This window comes from Lathyrus oleraceus, chromosome 7 (assembly GCF_024323335.1).
Source record: "Lathyrus oleraceus cultivar Zhongwan6 chromosome 7, CAAS_Psat_ZW6_1.0, whole genome shotgun sequence".
Lineage (NCBI taxonomy): Eukaryota > Viridiplantae > Streptophyta > Magnoliopsida > Fabales > Fabaceae > Lathyrus > Lathyrus oleraceus.
The window spans coordinates 232732878-232754576 of NC_066585.1; the positions used below are offsets into that span (position 1 = coordinate 232732878).

General features: G+C 33.6%; 2 protein-coding genes across 3 annotated transcripts; one reads left to right on the top strand and one right to left on the bottom strand.

Annotated features, from left to right (window-relative positions):
• The first annotated feature begins 228 nt into the window (after positions 1–228).
• Positions 229–3098, top strand: LOC127107713 (uncharacterized). Of its 2 annotated transcripts, none has more exons than XM_051045036.1 (10): positions 229–594; positions 721–815; positions 885–982; positions 1064–1113; positions 1360–1455; positions 1578–1667; positions 1807–1899; positions 2203–2298; positions 2437–2502; positions 2670–3098. In XM_051045036.1, the coding sequence occupies exons 1-10, from the start codon at positions 439–441 to the stop codon at positions 2823–2825; spliced, it is 996 nt and encodes a 331-aa protein (XP_050900993.1). In that variant the 5' UTR covers positions 229–438; the 3' UTR covers positions 2826–3098. The 2 variants fall into 2 exon arrangements, with proteins under 2 accessions (XP_050900993.1, XP_050900992.1); XM_051045035.1 differs by having other exon boundaries at positions 233–600.
• A 1687-nt stretch (positions 3099–4785) lies between these two features.
• On the bottom strand, positions 4786–6046 carry LOC127107714 (PLASMODESMATA CALLOSE-BINDING PROTEIN 1). The gene is made up of 4 exons (XM_051045037.1): positions 5854–6046; positions 5383–5622; positions 5265–5301; positions 4786–5163 (listed from the first exon to the last, which is right to left on the bottom strand). The coding sequence occupies exons 1-4, from the start codon at positions 5903–5905 to the stop codon at positions 4986–4988; spliced, it is 507 nt and encodes a 168-aa protein (XP_050900994.1). The 5' UTR covers positions 5906–6046; the 3' UTR covers positions 4786–4985.
• Positions 6047–21699: the final 15653 nt, after the last annotated feature.

The following is a 21699-nucleotide window of genomic DNA, read 5'->3' on the forward strand; positions in this document are numbered from 1 at the left end:
TGATAATATATACGGTGTATCGGTGTATTGAAAATTGGTGTTAAATTAGCAAAGCTGTTTTGAATATTCCAAGACAAAACAAAGTCACATTCTTATTCCATTTAAATTAGATGGTAAGAAAATTGTGGTAAATGATAGAATATGATAGAATGCATTTTGTCATAATCTATTTCACTCTATCATCTTTTTATCAATACAAACAAAAAATTGTGATAAATAATAGAATAGGATGGAATGCATTTTGTCATAATCTATTTCATCCTATCATCTTTTTATCAATACAAACAATTGAAATTTGAGTGTTCAAAAAGGGAAAGCGCGTGAAAGTCACGTGATGAAAAAGGCCGTGAGGTAAGCTGGTGTGAAACTGAGGATGAAGATTGAGTGGCAGTTATTTGCATCGTTGCTATTACCAGCTTAATTCACTTCACCCAAAAAATGGTTGCTGTGTTTTCCGTCGCAACGGCATTGCCGAAATTCAAGGTGGTAGCTGAAGCTGAAGTTGACGCATTCCCTTCCTTCCTTCCAAAAGACGTCAACAGAATCAAAGATCCGTTCGCTCGAACCCTCGCTACGCGGATTCAAAGACTTCCGGTATCGGTAATTTCTTCCTTTTCACTCATAAATATCAATCCTGTATACTTACTCTGTGATGCTTGTTTAAATAGTCATATAGTATTATAATCAGTTCAATTTTACATACGAAAAAAATTCAATCAGGTAAAGTTCTCTGAAAATCCCATCATGAGTAGTTGTGTGAAGCCATTGATTCAGAATAAGGCAAATCCAGTTGTTCTTTTACACGGTTTCGACAGGTGCTCAAAATAGTTTGTACATTTTCTTTCTCAAGTTACCCTTGGATTTCATTCCTCCTTATTGTTCAGCTCATGCTTAGAATGGAGATACACATATCCATTGCTTGAGGAAGCTGGTCTTGAGACATGGGCCATTGACATTCTCGGTTGGGGTTTCTCTGATCTAGGTTTGTTTCAATACTTTTCCTTAGGTTATATTCATTCATTTTAGTCATAAAGCTTTCTTCTATCATTCTCATATCCATCAGAGGAACTTCCTTCATGCAATGTGGTATCAAAGCGTGAACACTTTTATCAGGTACCTTTGTGTTAATTAATTAATGTGTCTCAAACTTTAACAGTTATGTTGTTGGAGTGGGCATTTTAAAGTTGTGTAATTAGATTTCTCAAACGCTCAATCGTTTTTATCCTCTGTTATCATATTGTGTGACTCGGAGCGAGAAGTCAAATATTAAAGTTTCTTTGACGAGTTTCTTTGTGCTCCTATTTATTTTAGTTTCACTTGTTTTACTATATGTTGAGGGTGAATTGGTTTATTTATCAGTTTTGGAAGTCCTACATTAAGAAGGCGATGATATTGGTTGGTCCAAGCCTTGGTTCTGCGGTTGCCATTGACTTTGCAATCAATCATCCAGAAGCTGTATGTGCTATCAAATCATTTAAATTTTTGAATGTTTATAGTAACCTAATTTCCAAGGAAATTCTTTACTTAAAAATAGTTTTATCATCAAGTGACTCTGACATGATCTGGTCATTTTTCAGGTAGAAAAGCTTGTTTTGATTGATGCTAGTGTATATGCAGAAGGGACCGGAAATCTAGCAACCTTGCCTCAAATGGTAGCCTATGCCGGGGTGAGTTTGTCTTTAACTCAATAAAGCCTTAAGTCCTCTAGAAAGTTACTTTCATGGGAAGGGATAAGAATGAGAGGAGAGGATATTAATGTTTTGAATGATGCAAGTTACACTCACCACTGGCTCTGTATTGAACCAGGTATACTTGTTAAAGAGCATCCCGTTACGCTTATACGCAAACTATTTGTCCTTCACTAACATATCTTTCAGCACCGCCGTCGATTGGACTAATGTAAGTTGCTTGATCCGAAAATTATCACATTTTTTAGATGATATGATATGCTTGTTTTGTGTATATTTTCTAGCTCATAATGAGCCATTTGGCACATGCACACTTTGAGACCTCATCATCACAAGTTGAAGCATCGTATGCTTCTTTATGAGTTATGACAGTCAAGAATCCAAACATTCTATTTTGTCATTACAAATGATAGCAGTATGAGAAACAGTTTAATTTTATTGGCTATAATAACATTTGAAATGATTTCTTCATAGCGCCATCATATCATATTAATTGACATATAATCTTATACAGGTGGGCCGTTTGCATTGTTTATTGCCTTGGTGGGAGGATGCCGCGGTTGATTTTATGACTAGTGGTGGCTACAATGTTGCTTCCCAGATAAAAATGGTATTTTCGGGCAGCATTACGAGTTTATGAATGTTATTTAACATGATTAATACTTTAAAAATCCTCAGATTAGTGGTACAGCTGTTCATAGTTTCTTATTCTTTCTAACAAGATTTGGATTTCAAATTTATTTATCAGGTAAAGCAGAAAACACTCATAATTTGGGGGGAGAACGACCGCATTATCAGCAATAAACTTGCAGTGGTTAGATAATACACAACACTCTTTCCTATTATAGGACATGCTAGAAAATCATGATCGTATAACATATGATTCTATTTTTGTTTCAGTTCCTTTAACTGCAAGAAAATTATAACTAATACTAATGCTGTAAATTATAATTAACTTTTGATTTTTACTCTTAATTTCAGCAACTGCATTGTGAATTACCCGATGCTATCATACGCCAAATACCCGATTGTGGTCACCTTCCTCATGTTGAAAGACCCGATTCTGTTGCGAAACTCATAGCGGAGTTTGTTCAGACGAGTACCAAGGCAGTAAACCAATGTGCTCCATCATTATGAAGGTTCAGACCTTTTGCCATTCTATATCTACTAGAGAAAGGACAGAACTTTTGGCCTTTTACCCAAAATAGGATCCATTAATGGAGCTTTGAATGGTTATCAATTTAGTGGGTGGGACTGATGGTCCCTAGTGGAATCAATGAATTATATAGTACAACTTTTTAAAAAAGATTACAATTCATATATTTCATTTTTTTTTTAAATTGTAAAACAATTTACATGATATTTTATATGTTCATATATTTGAATAGACATTCCCAAGCTTATTTTTAATCGATTTTAACTATGAAACACAGATATCAAATAGACATTGAAAAATTGTTGCATGAAAGGTCTGTCTGTCTTTTTATCATAAAAAATACAGCATAAAATAGGTTGAAAATTTAAAGGAATAATCTAAGCACAAAGCAAGTATCAATCTTCATTTAGGGGACGAATCATGCCTCTAAGATCACAGGTTCAAGTATCAATCTTTTCATATTTTGAATAGAAACATCAAATTAAGTTGATCAAACTTTTGTCTAATTTTAGTAATAAAATTTGTGAGTAAGTTTTTTTTATAAAAAGTGTCAGATCTAAGATCACAGGTTCAAGTTCAAGGAACCAATTTCCTTTACTTAGGCTAACACACTTACATTATCCTAATTTATTTATACCTCTTAAGGTTTTTATTATAAAAAAATTATTTCAAAAGTTGTTTAATAACCAATATATCTAATCTAGTTTATACTAGTCTACAAACATAAATTATTCAAATAAATTTAATTTTCTTTTATAATAGAAATCAGAGTATTTATTTATTTATTAGGAGAAAACATCTTTACAAATTTTGATTGTGATATGAGTTACAAAAATAGAGCATTACTATAAGATTTGTGAAAGATTTGTCGGCTATGTATGTCATGATGTGAAACAAACTTATTCTCAGTCGTTTTTGACAATGAAGAGTAATTGCGTCCCAGAGATAAATTCTTCCACCGCATGAAACAATTGCCAAAATGGAAAGAAGATGGCACAAAATTTACACCTCATATTAATGTTTATACATAGACCTTTGAACAAACCATATACTTTTCATGTTACAAGAAAATCTATAAATTAAAGATAATGTTAACTTAAAAAATCTATAAATAAAAAATTTATATTGAAAAATCAATAAAATTATTAGTTATAATTTTTTAATAAATTCAATCTATAATTCTTATGTCTTAAAAAACCCCTGTTAGCATATTATTTATAAATTAATGAAATATTAATATTTTTATGATTTTTTTAAATATCTCATAATTTATTTCAAGTTTTTTAAAAAAATTCTCTATTTAAAAAAGAAAATACATTTATACTTTTATCTCTCTAACTAAAATCATAGTTAAAACTATGATTAATTTAACCGTTAAAATTATAGCTAATTTGTCGCGGAAGTAAAAAACATAGATAACTTTTTTTTAAAATAATTATAAAAGATATTTAAAAAATTTAAAATAAAATATGAAATATTTAAGAGAATAATCTCTTAATTAATTACATTCCTAATAATTGCGTCCCGGTTTTTTAAATAGTAAAAAATTTATTATGTATCTTTACATTGATAATATATAATAATTAATTGATAATATATAATAATTAATCTCAAAAGTTTTAGTATTTTAAATCTTGAACTTACATAAACTTTTATTTATAAAAGAAAAAGTTAGCCCATTTTTAATTGTTTTAAGTTTACATCATCCATCTTTAAATTTTCAAGAAATGTCAAAAGCAAATGAAGGAAGAAGCCAGCTAGCTACCATGAAATTGACCCATATTAAAATAGATGATAAATGGGGTAGCTTAGCAGGCTTCCATATAAATTAGTGCCATTCATATTCTTTAAATATACAAATTGGAAAATGATAAAAGGAAACCGATCAAATTTCACTTCTAACCATATATATTATATCATAAATAAATAAAATATCACCACTAAACAAAGAACCAAATTCTCTATTTCTTTTCAACTTAGGAGGAAGAAAACAAAATTAGGTTTTGCTTGTAGACGATTCTCATAAATAAAATTAATGACATATTAACCTTCATTTTGTTGTGCAAAATCTCATCCACACATCAAACCCTCCCTAAAGTTTTTCCAAGTTAACTATTACAACTAGCATTGTACCTTTATTTTCATACCATAAACACAAAATACACAACCAAGAAAAATAGCAATATGGTGTTGGTGTTTTTCATACAAGACACTCCAGCTCCAGATGGATCACCGGTGGCAGATGGACCCATTCCAATCCCACTAGGACTCCCCGCCGCGCCTGGAATCGAACCCGGCGGTGAAACAGTTGACGGTGTTCTGCAAGAAAGCCAAGATAAAAAAAGATCAGCATAGTTCAGTTAAACCAGCTCAGCTGATAGCTGTGCAGAGGCATCAGAATGCAGTATCATGAATCATACCCAGGACTTGAGGGGTAAACACATCCAGATGATGTATCTGTAGAAAAAACACAATAGATATAAACAGCAGAATTACACGCAATGTGTGATGATTATACAGAAGAAAAATACTACTTACTTGGTGGTGTTGGAGTAGGTGTTGCAGCACCAGCAAAATCACAACTTCCTTGAACATTGCCCTTATTCTGGTAATAGCTATTAACAGCATAATTACAGTGATCCTTCACAGTGTTGGGTTGGAAACAAGGTCCATTTTGCAGAATAGGGGTACAATCAGCACCAGCTCCACATGCATAATCAATCGCCGTCTGAAGGAGTTTATCACTCACACCATCTTTGCATACACAATAAAGACCACCTTTTCAACAACCAAAAAAACTTGTCAAAATAGAAACATTATCATTTTCTCTGTTTTTTTAAGGATTCGGTTTATGCAAAACAAAAGATGGATTATAATTAAAATGGATCATACGCAAAACCCAGAATCAAAATATATAAGGATGAGAGTTATCATCATAGTTATCATCGAGAAAAAAAACTACAATGTTGAAAGTTGAAACAGAGACAAAAATCTAATTTTTGTGCTTACTTGAATGAGCAGTGAGGGAGAGAAAAAGCAGAAAAAAGATGAGAAAAGCCATAACAAGAAAAGTAATTTTGTTGTGAATCAGGTTTCTAAGGGAGAAGAAAGAAAAGTAGATGAAGTGATGAAGAGAAAATACGTTTTTATTTTATTTAACCCACTTATGATGGCTTTTCACATTCTACGGTTGTTTTATTGACTAGTAAAATATAATCATAATTTTTTTTATCACTAATAGTCTCAACAGAAATAAGGAAAATTCTTAATTTGTTAAACGTTACTGTTAAAAATAATAAAAAAATATATTTGTTGTAATGGTAAGTAAAATAAAAATAGAATATAGGACAAAGATGTGTTTATCTGGGGAATTGTAATACTACTTTTTCCATGTCTTTGTCATATTTTCTGAGGATACTTTACACGTGTGATGAAACGTAAACTCGATGTTTGATAGGTTGGTACCAGTGGCATGTGTGTCGTGTTGGACTTGGCATGACGCATGCTACTGTAATCCATAATCCATTCCCCGGGTAAATAGTTTTTCTTTGTTTTTTGTTTAAAGAAAATGAAATAAACACAAATCCAGTTAATAATTTATGTAAAAAGAAGATAACTGAGAAAATAAAGTAGATTTCAAGTATTAATTCATGCAAAAAGAAGATAAAAGAAGTGTTGTGTTTTTTAAAAGGAAAATGCTTTTTAGTAAAATGAAAAACAAGAATATGATATGCATGATATTTATAATTAAGGAGGTTTAAAACCGAACCTTTATATCAAATAAAATTGAAAATTTTAAAAATTATATTTGGTTCGAACGTATTTAGATATTTTCGAATAAAATCGTGCGGATCGACTTAGTTTATAATTTTATATTTTTAAATAAAATTAAACTAACTAAACTAATTTATTTTATTGTATTTTTTATGATGTTTATTTTAATTTATATATAAATAAAAAATAAAATATTATTTATTTATAAATATTAGTATTGCTTTATTTGAAATAAAATTGTTATATTTTATTTTTGTTTGCATTTTAATTTATTGACGCTGATAAATATAACTAAAAAGAAAAAATTTAATTTACATTAGTTTTGTATCCTTACAATAAAAGGGCTTAAATGTAATTTTGATCCCTCTTGTTTGAGTGTTTTAAATAATTGATCCCCCTATTACAAAACCAACTATTTTAGTCCCTTATTTTTGAAGATTTTTGGATTTTTGTAGTCCCCTCTAATTTTGCATAGTTGACAATGATGACTAGAATAAAAAAAATATTTTTAATTACCTGTCATTGTTATTGATGACTAGGATATTTTAATATTTAATAATGTTTTTAACTAATCTAATATTTTAAATAATTTTTTAAAGAGTTAATAATTTAAATTAATCTTTAATTAATTAAAATTTTGGAAAATTATCTAGGACCTAAATCATATTTCTTTGCAATATATATTTAACTCTTAAATATTCACTTCCATTCTAACCCACTTATACAATATATTATATTTGATCAATCTTTATAAACATTTCCATAATATAAGAAGAAAACGATGTGGGACTTTGCAAATGCTTTACTGCAACATCTATCATTATATTTAACATTTGCAAGAAATTCAAATAACAATTATCTGAATATAACCATTTGTCCTAGATAATTTCCCCTTGCAAGTCAAATTAGGTTATCTGATGAGAAATGCTTTTTGCAGGCGTTTCAAACATCCTTGAACAGTCATGGTCAATTCAACAGACATGAATTCAAAAAGTTAAAGATAAGGATCTCCTAAAAGTAACGGAGCTTAAATTTTTAGAGAAAGAAGGTAGATGGGGGTACTTCTCTTGTTCCCACAGAGCATCCTCCAGGACTCAATGATATTGGCATGGTAGTCTGGTTTATGGAAATGTGAACTCCTGAATTCCCACATGGAAGGATAATATTGGTTGTTTCAAACGACATTACGTTCAAGACTGGTTCTTTTGGCCCAAAGGAGGATGCATTCTTTAGAGTAGTAACCGATCTTGCCCGTGCTAAAAAAATACCTTTAATTTACTTAGCCACAAATTCTGGTGTCCGTTTAGGTGTAGCCGAGGAAGTCAAAACTTGTTTCAGAGTTTGCTGGTCTGAGGAATCTAAATCTGAGCATGGTTTTCAATATGTATATTTAACACCCGAGGATTATGCTCAAATTGGATCATTAGTGATGGCACATGAATTAAAGCTTGAAAGTGGAGAAATCAGATGGGTTATAGATACCATTGTCGGCAAAAAAGATAGACTGGGAGTTGAAAACTTGAGTGGCAGTGGGGCCATTGTCGATGCATATTCAAGAGCGTACAAGGAAACCTTTACATTAACATATGTGGCTGGTAGGACTGTTGGACAAACTTCTTGGTAGAGAGGTGTACAACTCTCACATGCAACTTTGTCGACCTCTAAAATCATGGCAACTAATGGAGTTGTTCATCTTACTGTTTCGGACGACCTTGAAGGTGTTTCTTCTATTTTGAAGTGGCTTAGCTACATTCCTTCTCATGTAGGTGATGCACTTTCCATTGTAAAACCCCTCGATCCCAGAGAGAGAAGTCGAGTATTTACCAGAAAATTCATGTGATCCTCGTGCGGCCATATCTGGAACTCTGGATGTTAATGGAAAATGACTTGGAGGCATTTTTGACAAGGACAACTTTGTGGAGACACTAGAAGGATGGGGAAGGACATTTGTTACATATAATGATAGATGTTGTAGTAAAGCATTTGTAAAGTCCCACATCGTTTTCTTCATGTATTATGGAAATGTTTATAAAGCTTGATCAAATATAGTGTATTGCATAAGTGGGTTGGAATGGAAAGCTTTAGGTCCTACTTAAGTATGTTTTAGAATAGGGGGACTAATTGTTTAAAATGCCCACACAAAGGGACCAAAAGTACATTTAAGTCTAATACAAAATTAAATTATAAATTTATTTGAACAATTAAAACTTATTTATGGTAATGTATAAATGATCAAATACAAAATTAAATTGTCCTCTATATATGTTAATCTATATCTGTTATGTATGTTTCAATGAAAATATTGTAAAAACCAAACCAACTCAAATCATATCTTATTGATTTGGTTTAAATTACATGTTTTTTCCTTCTCCAATTTAGATAATTTTTACATTAAAACTATACCACAAACACCTCTATTGAGACACCATTATCCTCCTGATTTAGTATAAGTTAGAGTTGATTTTTGACCACCAATACCATTGAGAGAAATACATATTTTTTTTTTGCATTTAGTTAAATTGAAGCTTCATACTATTTAACATTCCTTTTAAAAAAAATACTAAAATGTCTATGATAAATAACATTTTTAACTAAATTAATTTTTTAATTTAGATTCAATTAATTAAGTAATTATTTCTATTGTTTATTTTTAATAGACATATATATTATTTATAAATGAAACAAGGAAATATTGTTAGTCACTATTACATCTTAGTCACTATTATAAATAAAAGTCAATAATTTTTAAATTAATTAATGTTTATATTCCTAATATACTTTTGGTTTAATTTTAAAATTATTTAGTGTTGTAGTTTGATTCATCAGGGTGTTATAGTATATTTTATTTTAATTATATATACAATTAAGAATATTAATTACGCTTAACTAATTTTTTTAATAGATGTAAAATAGTTATTTTTAAATTTATAATTAGTTATTTTTACACAAATCTAATAAAAAAATTTAATGTTTTTACACAGACTAATTAACTAATTATTTTCAAAAAGTAAATAGTAAAATAAAATGCAAATCTTATTAAAAAAGTGAAACTTCTAATTATAGTTTGAAGCTTCGTGAGATTATGGGTAAGGAGCGTTGTGTCCCGTAACACTCACTTATTATTTTGGGTGATACATTTTTCAACCGATGGGGTTAGAGTGAGCAAATTGAAAATTCAAAATTGTCCTTTTATTTTTCGGAATTACATCTTCAGATGCACTAAATACTCGTATAAAAGATAATAGTGTATGGTGCAAAATGATCAATAATCAACACCAAAACAGTGGAATAAGTTGTGTAGGTCTCATGCATGCAAGTCATGCTTAAGCTTCATCATGTCACATGTATGAGTGTAGTCAATCATGTTGGTGCAACTATATATATTCATCCCACCATTATAATCGAATTAACTTCAAACAATGAAATGAAAATGAAGTTCACAATATCGTTTTCCATCATGGTATCATTCTCCTTATAAATCCCTCATGTTTTCTAACAACCCTTAACTGTTTTTCAATGTTACATTCCATTGGTGTAACAACAACTTCTTCTTCTTTCTTGAGCTACCATGACCGAAACTTCAGAATCATTGCCAATTGTGTCACCGACAATAATGGCATTGCAGTTTCAACAACTTACCTTCACTGCACCAGATCCTCCATCTTCGCATTATTTCGGTCATAAGCTCTCAATTAAACTTCAAGAAAATAGCTATCTGTTGTGGAATCAACAAGTTAAGGGTGTCATACTTGCTCAAATGGTGCACAAAGTTATGCTCAATCCTCGCATTCCTCCGAAATTCAAGACGATGCAAGATAAAGTTGAAGGCAAAGTCTCCGATTAATATGAAGCTTGGATTGTGCAGGATCAAGCTATCTTTTTCTGGCTTCTTTCTACCATTTTCGAATCCATGCTTCCTTGAGTCCTCTACTGCAAGCATGCTTTTGAAGTATGAGACAAACTTCACAAGTATTTCAATGCTCACATATAACCTCGCGTGAGGAAAATCCAAGTTGAACTCAAATCACTTTAGAAAGGTAACAATAAAATCATTGAATATGTTCTTCGTGTCAAGGTCATTCTAAATTTATTGTTAGTTGTTGATGATATTGTTACGGAACAAGATCAAATTGACTCGATCCTTGATGGATTGCCTGAAGAATATAATTGTTTGTGATGAAAATAAATGGTACCATGAAGTCCCTATCACTCTATGATGTTGATGCATTATTTTATGTTCAAGGAGCGCAATTGGACAAGTTCAAGAAATAACTATTTGTAGAAACCATTTCTTTAAATGTGGCTCACGTAAATCATCAAACATGTGGTGTGCGTGATCAAAATAAAAATTCTCGTGGCAGAGGTTAGATGTTTTGTGGTAGGGGCATGGTAGATGTCGCACCGTGCTTGATACTCGACCTACATGCCAATTATTTGGAAAATATGGTCATGTTGTTGTAGATTGTCGGAACATGTTTGATAAGTGAAGCAAGCGAAAATATACCCGAACGCATCGCACACTCGAACATACAACAGAGTCCCCATTGAACTTTATTTATTCCTGAAGGAAAGGAAAAACATCAACAAAACCCGGGGAAAACAAATATGCTAGGTAAGAAAGTCAGTTATGCAATGGGAAGGTATTATCACCCCTAACATCCATGGTACTCCATGGGAACCGTTTTAATTGTTCTTGCTCGAATGGGTGTTATATCTGAAGTTTACTCGTGAAAGAATGAGGGAAAAGAAAGGAAATAGATAGAGTCCTCGGTGAGGATTTGGGCCCTCATGCCTACGTATCCTCATAGTGCAATGAGGAATTCAGAGCTCCGTAGTTCATAGAAGTAGTGATGGAAGGTGAAAAGAAGTTGTGATAACCGAAATGTGTCTGTCACTATATGGTATAACCGAAAACAAGGAAGCGTCTACCACTATATGGTATAGCCGAAAATAAGGAGAATTACGTGTTTAGGTATGAGCCAAACAACTTTTGGTTCACAAGGTGACACAAGATAGAGCTCAAAGAGGTAGTGTATTTGGCTCAAAGAATAGGATATATCACATGGAGTGAATGAAGGTAGAATATGAATGCATCATGGAGATGAATGGAGGAAGTGACTGAAGTCACATAATTGAAGTATTTGGTAACAAGTGATTGAAAAGGTGTACTCTGTAACCAAAGGTAAAGGTGTATTGGCATCCATAAGAGAAATTGAATTTGTACCATAAAGGAAAACAACGTCTTGGCCAAAAAAGAAGGAATAAGATGTTTGGGTACGAGCCAAAAAACTCCGGGTACCAATGTGGATTGCCGCTATATCGTCCTAAAAGGGTATATATGGAATTCTAAAGAAAACTATATTCGGTTTCAAAGAAACAATATGTCACTGGGGTGAGCGGTTCAATGATTGAAGGTAGATGATGGTTCATGACAGATATGGATGGTGCCCTAAGGCAGGAGGAATGATTAGGAATGTGCTCTCCAAGGATTCACACCCTTTTGCCTACGTATTCTCACTGTGTAATGAGAAAGTTAGCGCATTCGTAGTTCGTGGGAACACGAAAATAAAGGAAGATAAGGAAGTGTTTGCTTAAGCAAATAGGACTAATAAGACAAGCAACTTCAAGGATATTATTACAGTTATGAATAATATAACTTGTACCAACAAGATGGTAACATGGGAACCCATAAGGGGAAAGTAAACTTTGAACCAAAGAGTAAACAAGTGTCTTAGCCGAAAAATAATGAATTAAATGTTTGGGTACGAACCAAACAACTCTTGGTTCATAAAGTGGATTGTCGTTATATCGTCCTAAAAGGGTATATACGGGACCTAAAAGAAAGTATTGCTAGGTATAAGAAACAATATATCACTTTTTGGGGAACAAATAGTTCGAGATCAAAGAAAAATGGTATCTTGGATCCATGAAGGAGTGAGAAGTTTCGAATCAGTTTGTGTGTTTAGGTAGGAATTAGGAGAGGTTAATTGAAGTCTGAAATCGTGAGTTGGAGACGGTAATAACGGTGTGAATTTGAAACGACTAGGAGCTCCGCCGCCGCTGACGATGAGCTCCGGTGCAGTGGAGTCACTTAAGTGTTCGACCAACCATTTTGGAGTGAGAGAGTAAGCTGCTGGAGAGGATTCGCAGAGATGAAGTTCCAGGAAAAAGATTTGTTCCCTTTGCTTCATCTTAAGGGACCTATTATGCCCTATGCCCAACCTTCCTTTTATTTTCTTCCATCCCATTAATGGACCGAGAACCTCCCCTTCGGTTGGGCTTATCCAATCATTTCCAGAGCCAGGCCCAATCTTCTTTGGAGTCTCATTACCTTGTTTTTTTTGTTAATTAGGACTTAGTTTAGTTAATTAGGATTTAGTTTAGATAATTTTAGAATGTAATTAGTTTTTAGGTTAATTAGATTAGTTTTGAAATAAAAATAATTAGATTAGATAATCCTTTACAATTTTAGAATAATTAGAATTGTTTAGGATTTAATTGATTTTAATTTGGATTTTCATGATTGGAAATTTAATTCAATATCCATGATTTGTGAATTGACTGTTTTGACCCTAGGTTTATAAATAGTCTAATTTTGCATGTCCCTAGTTTAGGACTTGTAGAAATTTTCTAATTGATCAATTAACCCTTTAGATTGTTGTATACCCATTTCATTAAGTTGATCAAAATACACTTTGATCAACTAAATCCTTTGATTGTGCTTAATTCCCCAAGCCTAGTCAAGTGATCAAAAGACCCTTGATCACTTGATAAGGAAAGTCCCTATGTTTAAGCTGTATTGGATAATGGATCTCAAGACTTCAAGACTTCAAAGATCAAGATTCAAACACAAGTTCAAGAATTCAAATCAGTATAAAACAGAGTGGACTACTGTTCAAGCACAACAAAGGTGGATTCAACACTTGTCGATCATGAGCCAACTTGTGTGTCATGAGTCTTAAGCAATAGAGAAGAAATGAGAGTGGAGAATTCCTATCCTCATTCTTAATATCTTTGGGTACGAGATGAATGACCCAGTTGCTCATCATATTCACCTCTATTCATAGACTTTAGTACAATTTGATTCAAATGATTGTTAAGCCTCTTCTTTCTTCAAAGACAACTCTTCATCATAGGAAGTTGCAAATAAATTCAACTTCAACACTCATCAGTTATGATGAGAATTGCATGTCATGAGCCTTAAGTAATAGAGAATGAGTGAGAGTGGAGAACTCTTATCCTTATTCTGAATATCTTTGGGTACGGAACAAATGATCCAGTTGCTCATCGTATTCGCCTCTATTCATAAACTTTAGTGCAATTTAAATCGAATAATTGATAAGTCCTTTATATAAACATGGAATGCAGACTGAAGATCAGATTTTAACCTTCCAGGGCTCTTCTTTCCATTTTGTTCTCTCTCAGTAAAACTAAAACCATTTTATGAATAAACTCAAAAAGAATTAACCATACGATTAGGATTGTATGCTACGAGCCTTAAGCAATGGAGAAGGGATGAGAATGGAGAATTCCTATCCTTATTCTGAATATCTTTGGGTACGGGACGAATGACCCAGTTGCTCACTGTATTCATCTTCATTCATAGACTTTAGTATGATTTAAATCATGACTCTCATTTCATAATAAAAGCAAACTCACCACATCAAACTCAGCTTGCCTTTGGGATTCATTTTCAGTTTAAAATCTTTTCAGAAAGGTCATGTTACTTCCATTCTACCGTGAATGACACTTAATCCTCCATGTGCGAGCAAGCAATGTTTAACTTCTATAGTGTGATTCGAGTTCACCCATTCTACCGTAAACAGACAGACGCTTAAGACTCCCATGCTCGAGCATACAAGCAAGTTAACAGTAGAACACAAACGTTAATATTATTCACTAAAAACAACTAACACATTTTTCCTAGTTCCACGAACTACAGAGCTCTGATTTCCTCATTGCACGAATGAGGATACGTAGGTACGAGAGCCCAAATCCTCGATGAGCACAATTATCTATTTCTTTCGTCTTTCACATTTATTTATAACCTTTTTTCACCTCTATCTATTAACCCCCGTTTCCCCTTTCGCGAGTAACCTTCAGATAATAACACATATTCTTGCAGAGAACATTCAAAACGGTTCTCATGGAGTACCATGGATGTGAGGATGCTAATTCCTTCCTCTTGCATAACTGACTTCCTTACTCATTTCTCTTTTCCCCCGGGTTTTATCGATGTTTTCCATTTCCTTCGGGAATAAATAAAGTTCGATGGTGACTTTTTTGTATCTTTGAGCGTGCGATGTGCTCGAGTATAACTCGTGTAGCTTTAACCTTGCTCTTTCTTTAACTGTTCTTTGCAATCTTTAAGCTTGTCTCAAAGTTCTTTGAGTTGGGATTCATAGCTCCCCTCCATATCTTTGCGAGATTTTAGAGTTTGGTTCCAAACAGTCACCACTTTGCTACAATGATACTGAGTCTATGCATGTTGCTTCTTACTTATAGAGAGGCTGACATAAGTTCCCTTAAGAGCTTCATCAAACTTTCTTCGCTTGTTCTCTTCCTCTTGAGAAAATTCATTAGCTTTGAGCATATGTTCTCTTTTCTAGTTGAGATTGATCTTCAAGTCTTCCTTTTCTTGAGTGAGTCGACCAGGGTCAGATTGTGGATATGCATTCTCTTTTTCCAATGGCTTGATAGTATCCTTAAGCTTGTCAACTTCCGAGATAGGAACAACAGGGAGGATTGGAGGTTGAATGCTCATGGAAGGTTCAAATGGAAAAGGCAACATGATTTCCTTGACTCTTTCTCTAACCCATTATGTGTTGGCCTCTTTTTCTATATAGTTTTTGTTTCCCAGTTCAGCCTTTCCTTGACGGTGAATCTCTCCCCAGGCTCTGTTAATCCTCTTCAACAAATCTGGATTATCAACCCCTTCATGTAAGACAAACTCTTCCAACTGCTCGGCGTCAGGTTTGTCAAGCATTGGGTTTCTCAATTGGCCCAAAGCCAGACTTGGATTGTATTTAATTGCTCCTTTTATTCCTATGAGAGGTACATTAGGGAAATTACCACATTTGAGGATGATCTTGACATCGTCGTAGTTTTGCAAATACCACAAGATATCATCAGCAGTTAGGGACATGATCCTCTGGGACCATTTGAGATTGCCCTTATTCTCAACAAAAGGGCCTTTGTCAGGCAAGTGAGACATAAACCATTTTACAGCAGGGGCGCACATCATACAATAGTTCCTTTATTCTTATGAGTCCTCAAGTGAATTGAGTAGTAGGTATCAACGAGCAGAGTAGGAACAGGGTTTTTAGTCATGAAGATATAAATAGAAGCAAATTCCACTAAGTATTCAATGTTAGGAAACAAAATTATCCTGTATATAAAAAGATAAATAATAGCATTGAAAGTGTTCCAACTTCCAACATCAGCAAAGGTTGTACCTTGTCTATCAGAAACTTCATGGTAAAACCATGAGTACCGCCTTTGGGCTTAAGATTGATCTCTACCTTCTTCTTATCCAAGTGGAGTGCTTCATTTATATGGTAAATTATGGGAAGTTCGTTTGTGCTATTGAATGGAACTGGTAATTCTGGAAAGTGAAACATCTCAATGGAGGATCATATAATTGTACAAGAATGTGGATAGCCATCACATTGACTTCAATGTTAAGTATGCTTAGAAGGTTGCCAAAGTTCTTCTTGAAATCATATATGTTATCAAGAATCAGACGGGCTCCCAATCCTCTCAAAGCCTTCAGTCGAGGTTCCTTCAACCGAGGTTCCACAAACTTGTAACTGTAGGTGCTTTTTCTGCCAGTATTTATTTTCTTCTTGAATGCTCAACAAAGAATAAGCTTTTTGGTTACCTATAAATGCACATGCTAAAATTATTTTTTGATGACATGATGCAATGAGATGAAACATCACAGTTTCAAAGGTTCTCCATATTCAAGATAATTTGTATATACTTCTCAATGCAGGTTCAAAGGTTCGACGTATTCATGATTTTCAAGGTATGTAGAGTTTATGGTTTCCTGCAAAAATCCATATCCCCTCACAGGTAGGTTCTAGTCTTCAAAAGGTGGTCTTGAAAGGCCTCCCAGAATCATGGATCCAAGTGAAAATAGCTTACCGTAGAAAATGCTTGTAGGAAAATGGTACCCCCAAGTGGCTCTAGTCTAGGTGTGGAAGTCATTGAAGGAGAATAGCGATCCAAAATGTAGCGGAAATTAAAAATTTTCTCCTTTAGTGATCCTTACGAATGGGCATGATCAGTGATAGAATTGTTACCTCTTGTGACAATTGAAACCTTTGATGCAGATCTAAGGAGTGATCACGAACGTTGAATGGTAACAACGCCTCTACTCAGTCCACACGAACAGATTCCTTCAATCTCAGTGCTAGCTGCTACAAATGAAGGCTTTGAGTGTGTGTGTGAGAGAGAGAGAGAGAAACAAAATTTCAACTGCTCAAATGCTTCTGCACAAGGGTTCTATTTATAGAACCACTTGTGTGAGCTGCAAGCTAAAAAACCCACTTAAGTGTATGTGCCCATATCTTATGATATACCAAAATCACTTAAGCACGTGGTACCTTACCATATTTCGTATTATACTTAAGTGCACCGTACCTTACGATGTTCTACAATTCACTTAAGTGCACCGTACCTTACGGTGTCCCTTATTTACTCTATGTCTCATAAATCTGTCCTTTTGTGTGTGACCATGTAGGTTCTCGTGACATTGGTAATTATATTAAATCACGTATTTAACATAATAAACAGTGAGCGGTATCCAGCAACACATCACTGCTACCCAAGACACGAAAATGTCATGTGGTATGACAAATCCTTTTGTGATAATACTTATGTGTATAATTATCCTTTTGCCCTTATGTCTATATTGAACACAAGGCATATACTGTGTCATCCTTGTCCAGTTTAATATTGGGCCCTTAGATATTTATCCTGTTACACAGGATGGACAAATTCCATCTAGGCCACTCATGTCCCTCAGTATGCTTCGTGGAGTACCCATCAACTGTCTTTATGGTCATCCAGTTACAGACAACGTTTGCTCAGCAATAAGGCACTCAACTCTACATCCAAGGTCCATAATGGTTTCAGGTCGAAGGGTGGTATACACCACTATCACCATGAGAATAACTTATGACACTTTGCATAACATTATATATAGTATTCTCATAGTGGGTCAATCTAGTATAAATATTACTCTTAATATTCATACCTATGTTTAAGACTTGATAACTCCTTATCCATGATTCATGAGATGTGATCATCAGTCTATTTACATAATAGTCTTAATGCTTTAATGTTATCCCACTTTACAACAAAGCTCGACTACGGATACTTTAAGAATAGTGTCCTAATGTTTAATAGGATCTCATGATTAAGTCACACTTGATACATTAAACGAACTAGTTATTCTAGGGACTTTATTAAACAAACATAATAAAGAAAAAGCCTTTTATTATTAATATATAATTCGACACAAGTACCAAAAGTATTGGCCTCTAGGGCTTACACCAACAGTCGTGCCAATCCAACGCGTGAAATGTAGGTCAACATGACTATCCAGGAGTCTATCCTGTGTGTATACTCAAGCTCGGGTATAGAGCTTCTATATCAAATAACACCATAAAGCCCAAGCCACAATGGAGAATATAACATATATCCAGAATAATATGAATATATAAAGGCAATATGAATGCAATAAAAATAAAGCAAGTAAAAGAAAATAAAGATGCAAAAAAAAGAAGAAGCAAGTAAAGCAATAAAGATAAACACTCAAACATGCAAAGAGAACAACCAAAACTAGGCTCTACTTACTTAGGGACTCCTCAGCAGAGTCACCAATTGTCGCGCAACGAAAAATACTCGAGCGCATCGCACACTTAAAATACAACAGATTCGCACTTGAATTTTTTTTATTTGAAGAGAGGAAAATATCAATAAAACCCAAGGGGGAGAGAAACGGGTAAGGAGGTCGATTATGCAATGGGAAGGTATTATCACCCTTCACATTTGTTGTACTCAACGAGAAAGGTTTTGGTTGTTCTTTACGCGGATGAGTGTTATTATCTAAATGTTACTTGAGATTGATTTTAATTGAGGAAAAAAAATAAGTTTATTAATTAATGTGCTCGCCAAGGATTCAAACCCTTGTGCCTACGTATTCTCATAGTGCAATGAGAAAATCAGAGCTATGTAGTTCATGGCAGAAAACTACGTATTTGTTGGTTGTTTTTAGGGAATAATTATAATCGTATCCTGAAAGTGTTTTGATGTTATCTAATTCGATCCTAGTTAGGATGCTTTAAACTTTTAGTCAGACTGCTAAGGAATGTATTATATCAGTTCTTTTTGAAAGATATTGTTGTTTGAGTTTAGAAAGAGTTTGTGAATAAAATTGGAAAAAGACTAGTGAAATGGTGAAGGTGTTGTTTAGTATGGTGAAAGTATTATTTGGACCAAGAGTGTTCTGAACTCTATTATGCTCCTCTCAACGTCTTTATGCTAGTTAAGTTTATAGTACACTTCACATGCTCTAGATAAAGACCTTCAATGACTACTTGTATCATTGGTAGTTTCAATCTTAAACAGATATATTCTCAGCATTTATATAAGAATAAGATTGAAAATATTTAACGAGGTTGGTTCTGACCAAGAATGAAGGGGGTTGAAGAATCCGTGATTGTGTTCACATAGTTGTGATACCAGTTCACAAAATGGGTTGAGAGAGATATTGTGTTACACATAAAACTCAAGAGAAAGAAACACACTAAATGGAAAATATAACCACAAAGGTTAAGTGTGTGTGTGAGAGTAGAGTGAGGTTGATCAAGAAGATCATCAGAAAAGAAAGGCACAACAAAGAAGGAAATATGTGCTTAAAGGGAAGAATATTAAAAACTTCAATCTTCCACACTTAGGAGCAATCAACTTATATTTTTCTCAAAAGTGTATAACCTTTGTGTATCTGCTTAACCATGAAGCACACACATAAACACAAGGTTAATACCAGACTCTTTTGTTAAGAGAATCTGAAGACTCTAGCCGTTGTGCTCAGAGTAATTATCTTTCTGTTAGATTGAGCAAATAAGTCTCTTATTGGGTGCTTGAACAAAGAAGTCGCTTTCTGGATAGATTGAGCAAGGAAGTATCATACTTGCGGGCAGAGCAGGAAGTCTCTTTCTGGATAGATTGAGTAGGAAGTCCTGAACGGGTAGTTCAGGAAAGGAAGTCTCTTGCTTGATGGCTTGAGCAGAAGTCTCTTTTTGTGGGATTGAGCAGAAAGTCCTTAACGAATAGTTTAGACAAGGAAGTATCTTGATTGAGGGTTTGAGTAGAAGTCTCTTTTTGTGGGATTGAGCAGGAAGTCCTGAACGGGTAGTTCAGGCAAGAAAGTCTTTTGCTTGAGGACTTGAGAGGAAGTCTTTTTTTGGTTTGATTAAGCAAATTATAATCTGAGTGATTATAGTGAAATATCTTGTACTGCAAGGGGACTGGACTACTCTCGATTTGAGAGGAACCATGATATATTGTGTGTCTCTTTATTTACTTCTACATTTATATTTCGATGTGCAACAAACTCTGAAGTCAGACTCTGATCTGATTCGGACTCTTACTTGGATTAGAATCTGAGCTTGACATCTCAGATTCTAAACAAGTTTAAGAAAATTAAGTAAATTTCCCCATACATAATTCAACCTCTCTTCTTGTGTACAATTTTCTCACATTCACATCCCACCATTGTAATCGAATTAAATTTAACCAATGAAATGAAAATTAAGTTCACAATATCGTTTTCCATTAAAGGGTGTAGCAAGTGAGCCACACCCCGTTTATGCCAGAAAATATTTTGGAGATGCATCTCTAGAATCATCATTGAATGACACTTTCAACATACACCTAAAGGGTGTGGCAAGTGAGCCACCTTTAATTAAATCAATGATAATTTTGGAGATACATCTCTAGAAATCTCAAGCGGAAAAATAAGTAAAACAACATCCTTTCATATTCTTCTTCTTCATGATCAAAGACAACTATTTTATCAAAACCCTTAAAAACCTCCATCCATTCTCATCAACTTTTGCACTCCAAAATAACATTGTATGTTTTATATCATCAAAAGGAGAAAAAGAAGCTGAAATTTTAGTTAAAGATAATGTTTTTCCTTCTACATTTCTTGCATTAATCTGGTTTTTGCTAGTTGAAATGAACGTTGAGTCCGGAGATGTATCTCCGAAATAGGTTGCAAATGTTCCAGATATGCATCTTCGAAAACTGTCAAGGTTGAGTTTGAATATTAAATATATTTATATGTTATGATTGGTTGTAGATATGATGCACCTTGATACTTTTCCTAAAGCTATTGTGTATGATGATGTTAAACAGGTTGATGTCAAAGATGATGTTAAACCGGGTGAAGTAGAAGATGATATAAACCCTTACTAAAAATTCAACATATTTTCCAAAAATAGAATATCAGAGATTTCTCAAAAGTGCGCGCGGATTATACTTTTATTGGAACTTGATCACATTAACGCTTAATCAATCTACAAATACAAATTGATGGTTTTATAATGATACACAAATGTATTCAATTGATTCAGTTGTATATTCCACGAGGTGTGTTTATACAACAATTCAATATCAATTAATTCTAACCTCAATTGTTTCTCATAATTTAATCACCTATTCAGCTCAATTAGGCACCAATTCTAACAAAACATAACCTTATGCAATAAATCGCTACCAATGAATAAACGATAAACAACTCTATAATTTAAATACTTAAGCATGCAATATCCTACGAAAATTAAATCCAAGAATAAGGGAGAAAGAGTACAATGGGATTTATAGTGTTTCGGCGTTCGTATTCTCTTTGCCTGCTTGCATTGTTCTTTTTTATTTTGACAAATATTGTAAGACTCATATCTGGATCTTGACTCCTATTTGATTTCATTTTCTTTCTAGGCAATTCAATCATGTCACGGAGAGCAAAAGAAACAACCAACCATATCAAGGTCATCTTTAGAGGGAGAG

What these genes read in the sequence shown, in the direction of transcription:
- LOC127107713 (XM_051045035.1), top strand. Translation starts at nt 439, where the DNA reads ATGGTTGCTGTGTTTTCCGTCGCAACGGCATTGCCGAAATTCAAGGTG. An exon ending in TTCAAAGACTTCCGGTATCG is followed by an intron (nt 601 to 720) that starts GTAATTTCTTCC and finishes AAATTCAATCAG; the next exon opens with GTAAAGTTCTCTGAAAATCC. An exon ending in CCGCCGTCGATTGGACTAAT is followed by an intron (nt 1,900 to 2,202) that starts GTAAGTTGCTTG and finishes AATCTTATACAG; the next exon opens with GTGGGCCGTTTGCATTGTTT.
- LOC127107714 (XM_051045037.1), bottom strand. Translation starts at nt 5,905, where the DNA reads ATGGCTTTTCTCATCTTTTTTCTGCTTTTTCTCTCCCTCACTGCTCAT. An exon ending in CTCCCTCACTGCTCATTCAA is followed by an intron (nt 5,623 to 5,853) that starts GTAAGCACAAAA and finishes GTTGTTGAAAAG; the next exon opens with GTGGTCTTTATTGTGTATGC. An exon ending in GTTTACCCCTCAAGTCCTGG is followed by an intron (nt 5,164 to 5,264) that starts GTATGATTCATG and finishes GCTTTCTTGCAG; the next exon opens with AACACCGTCAACTGTTTCAC.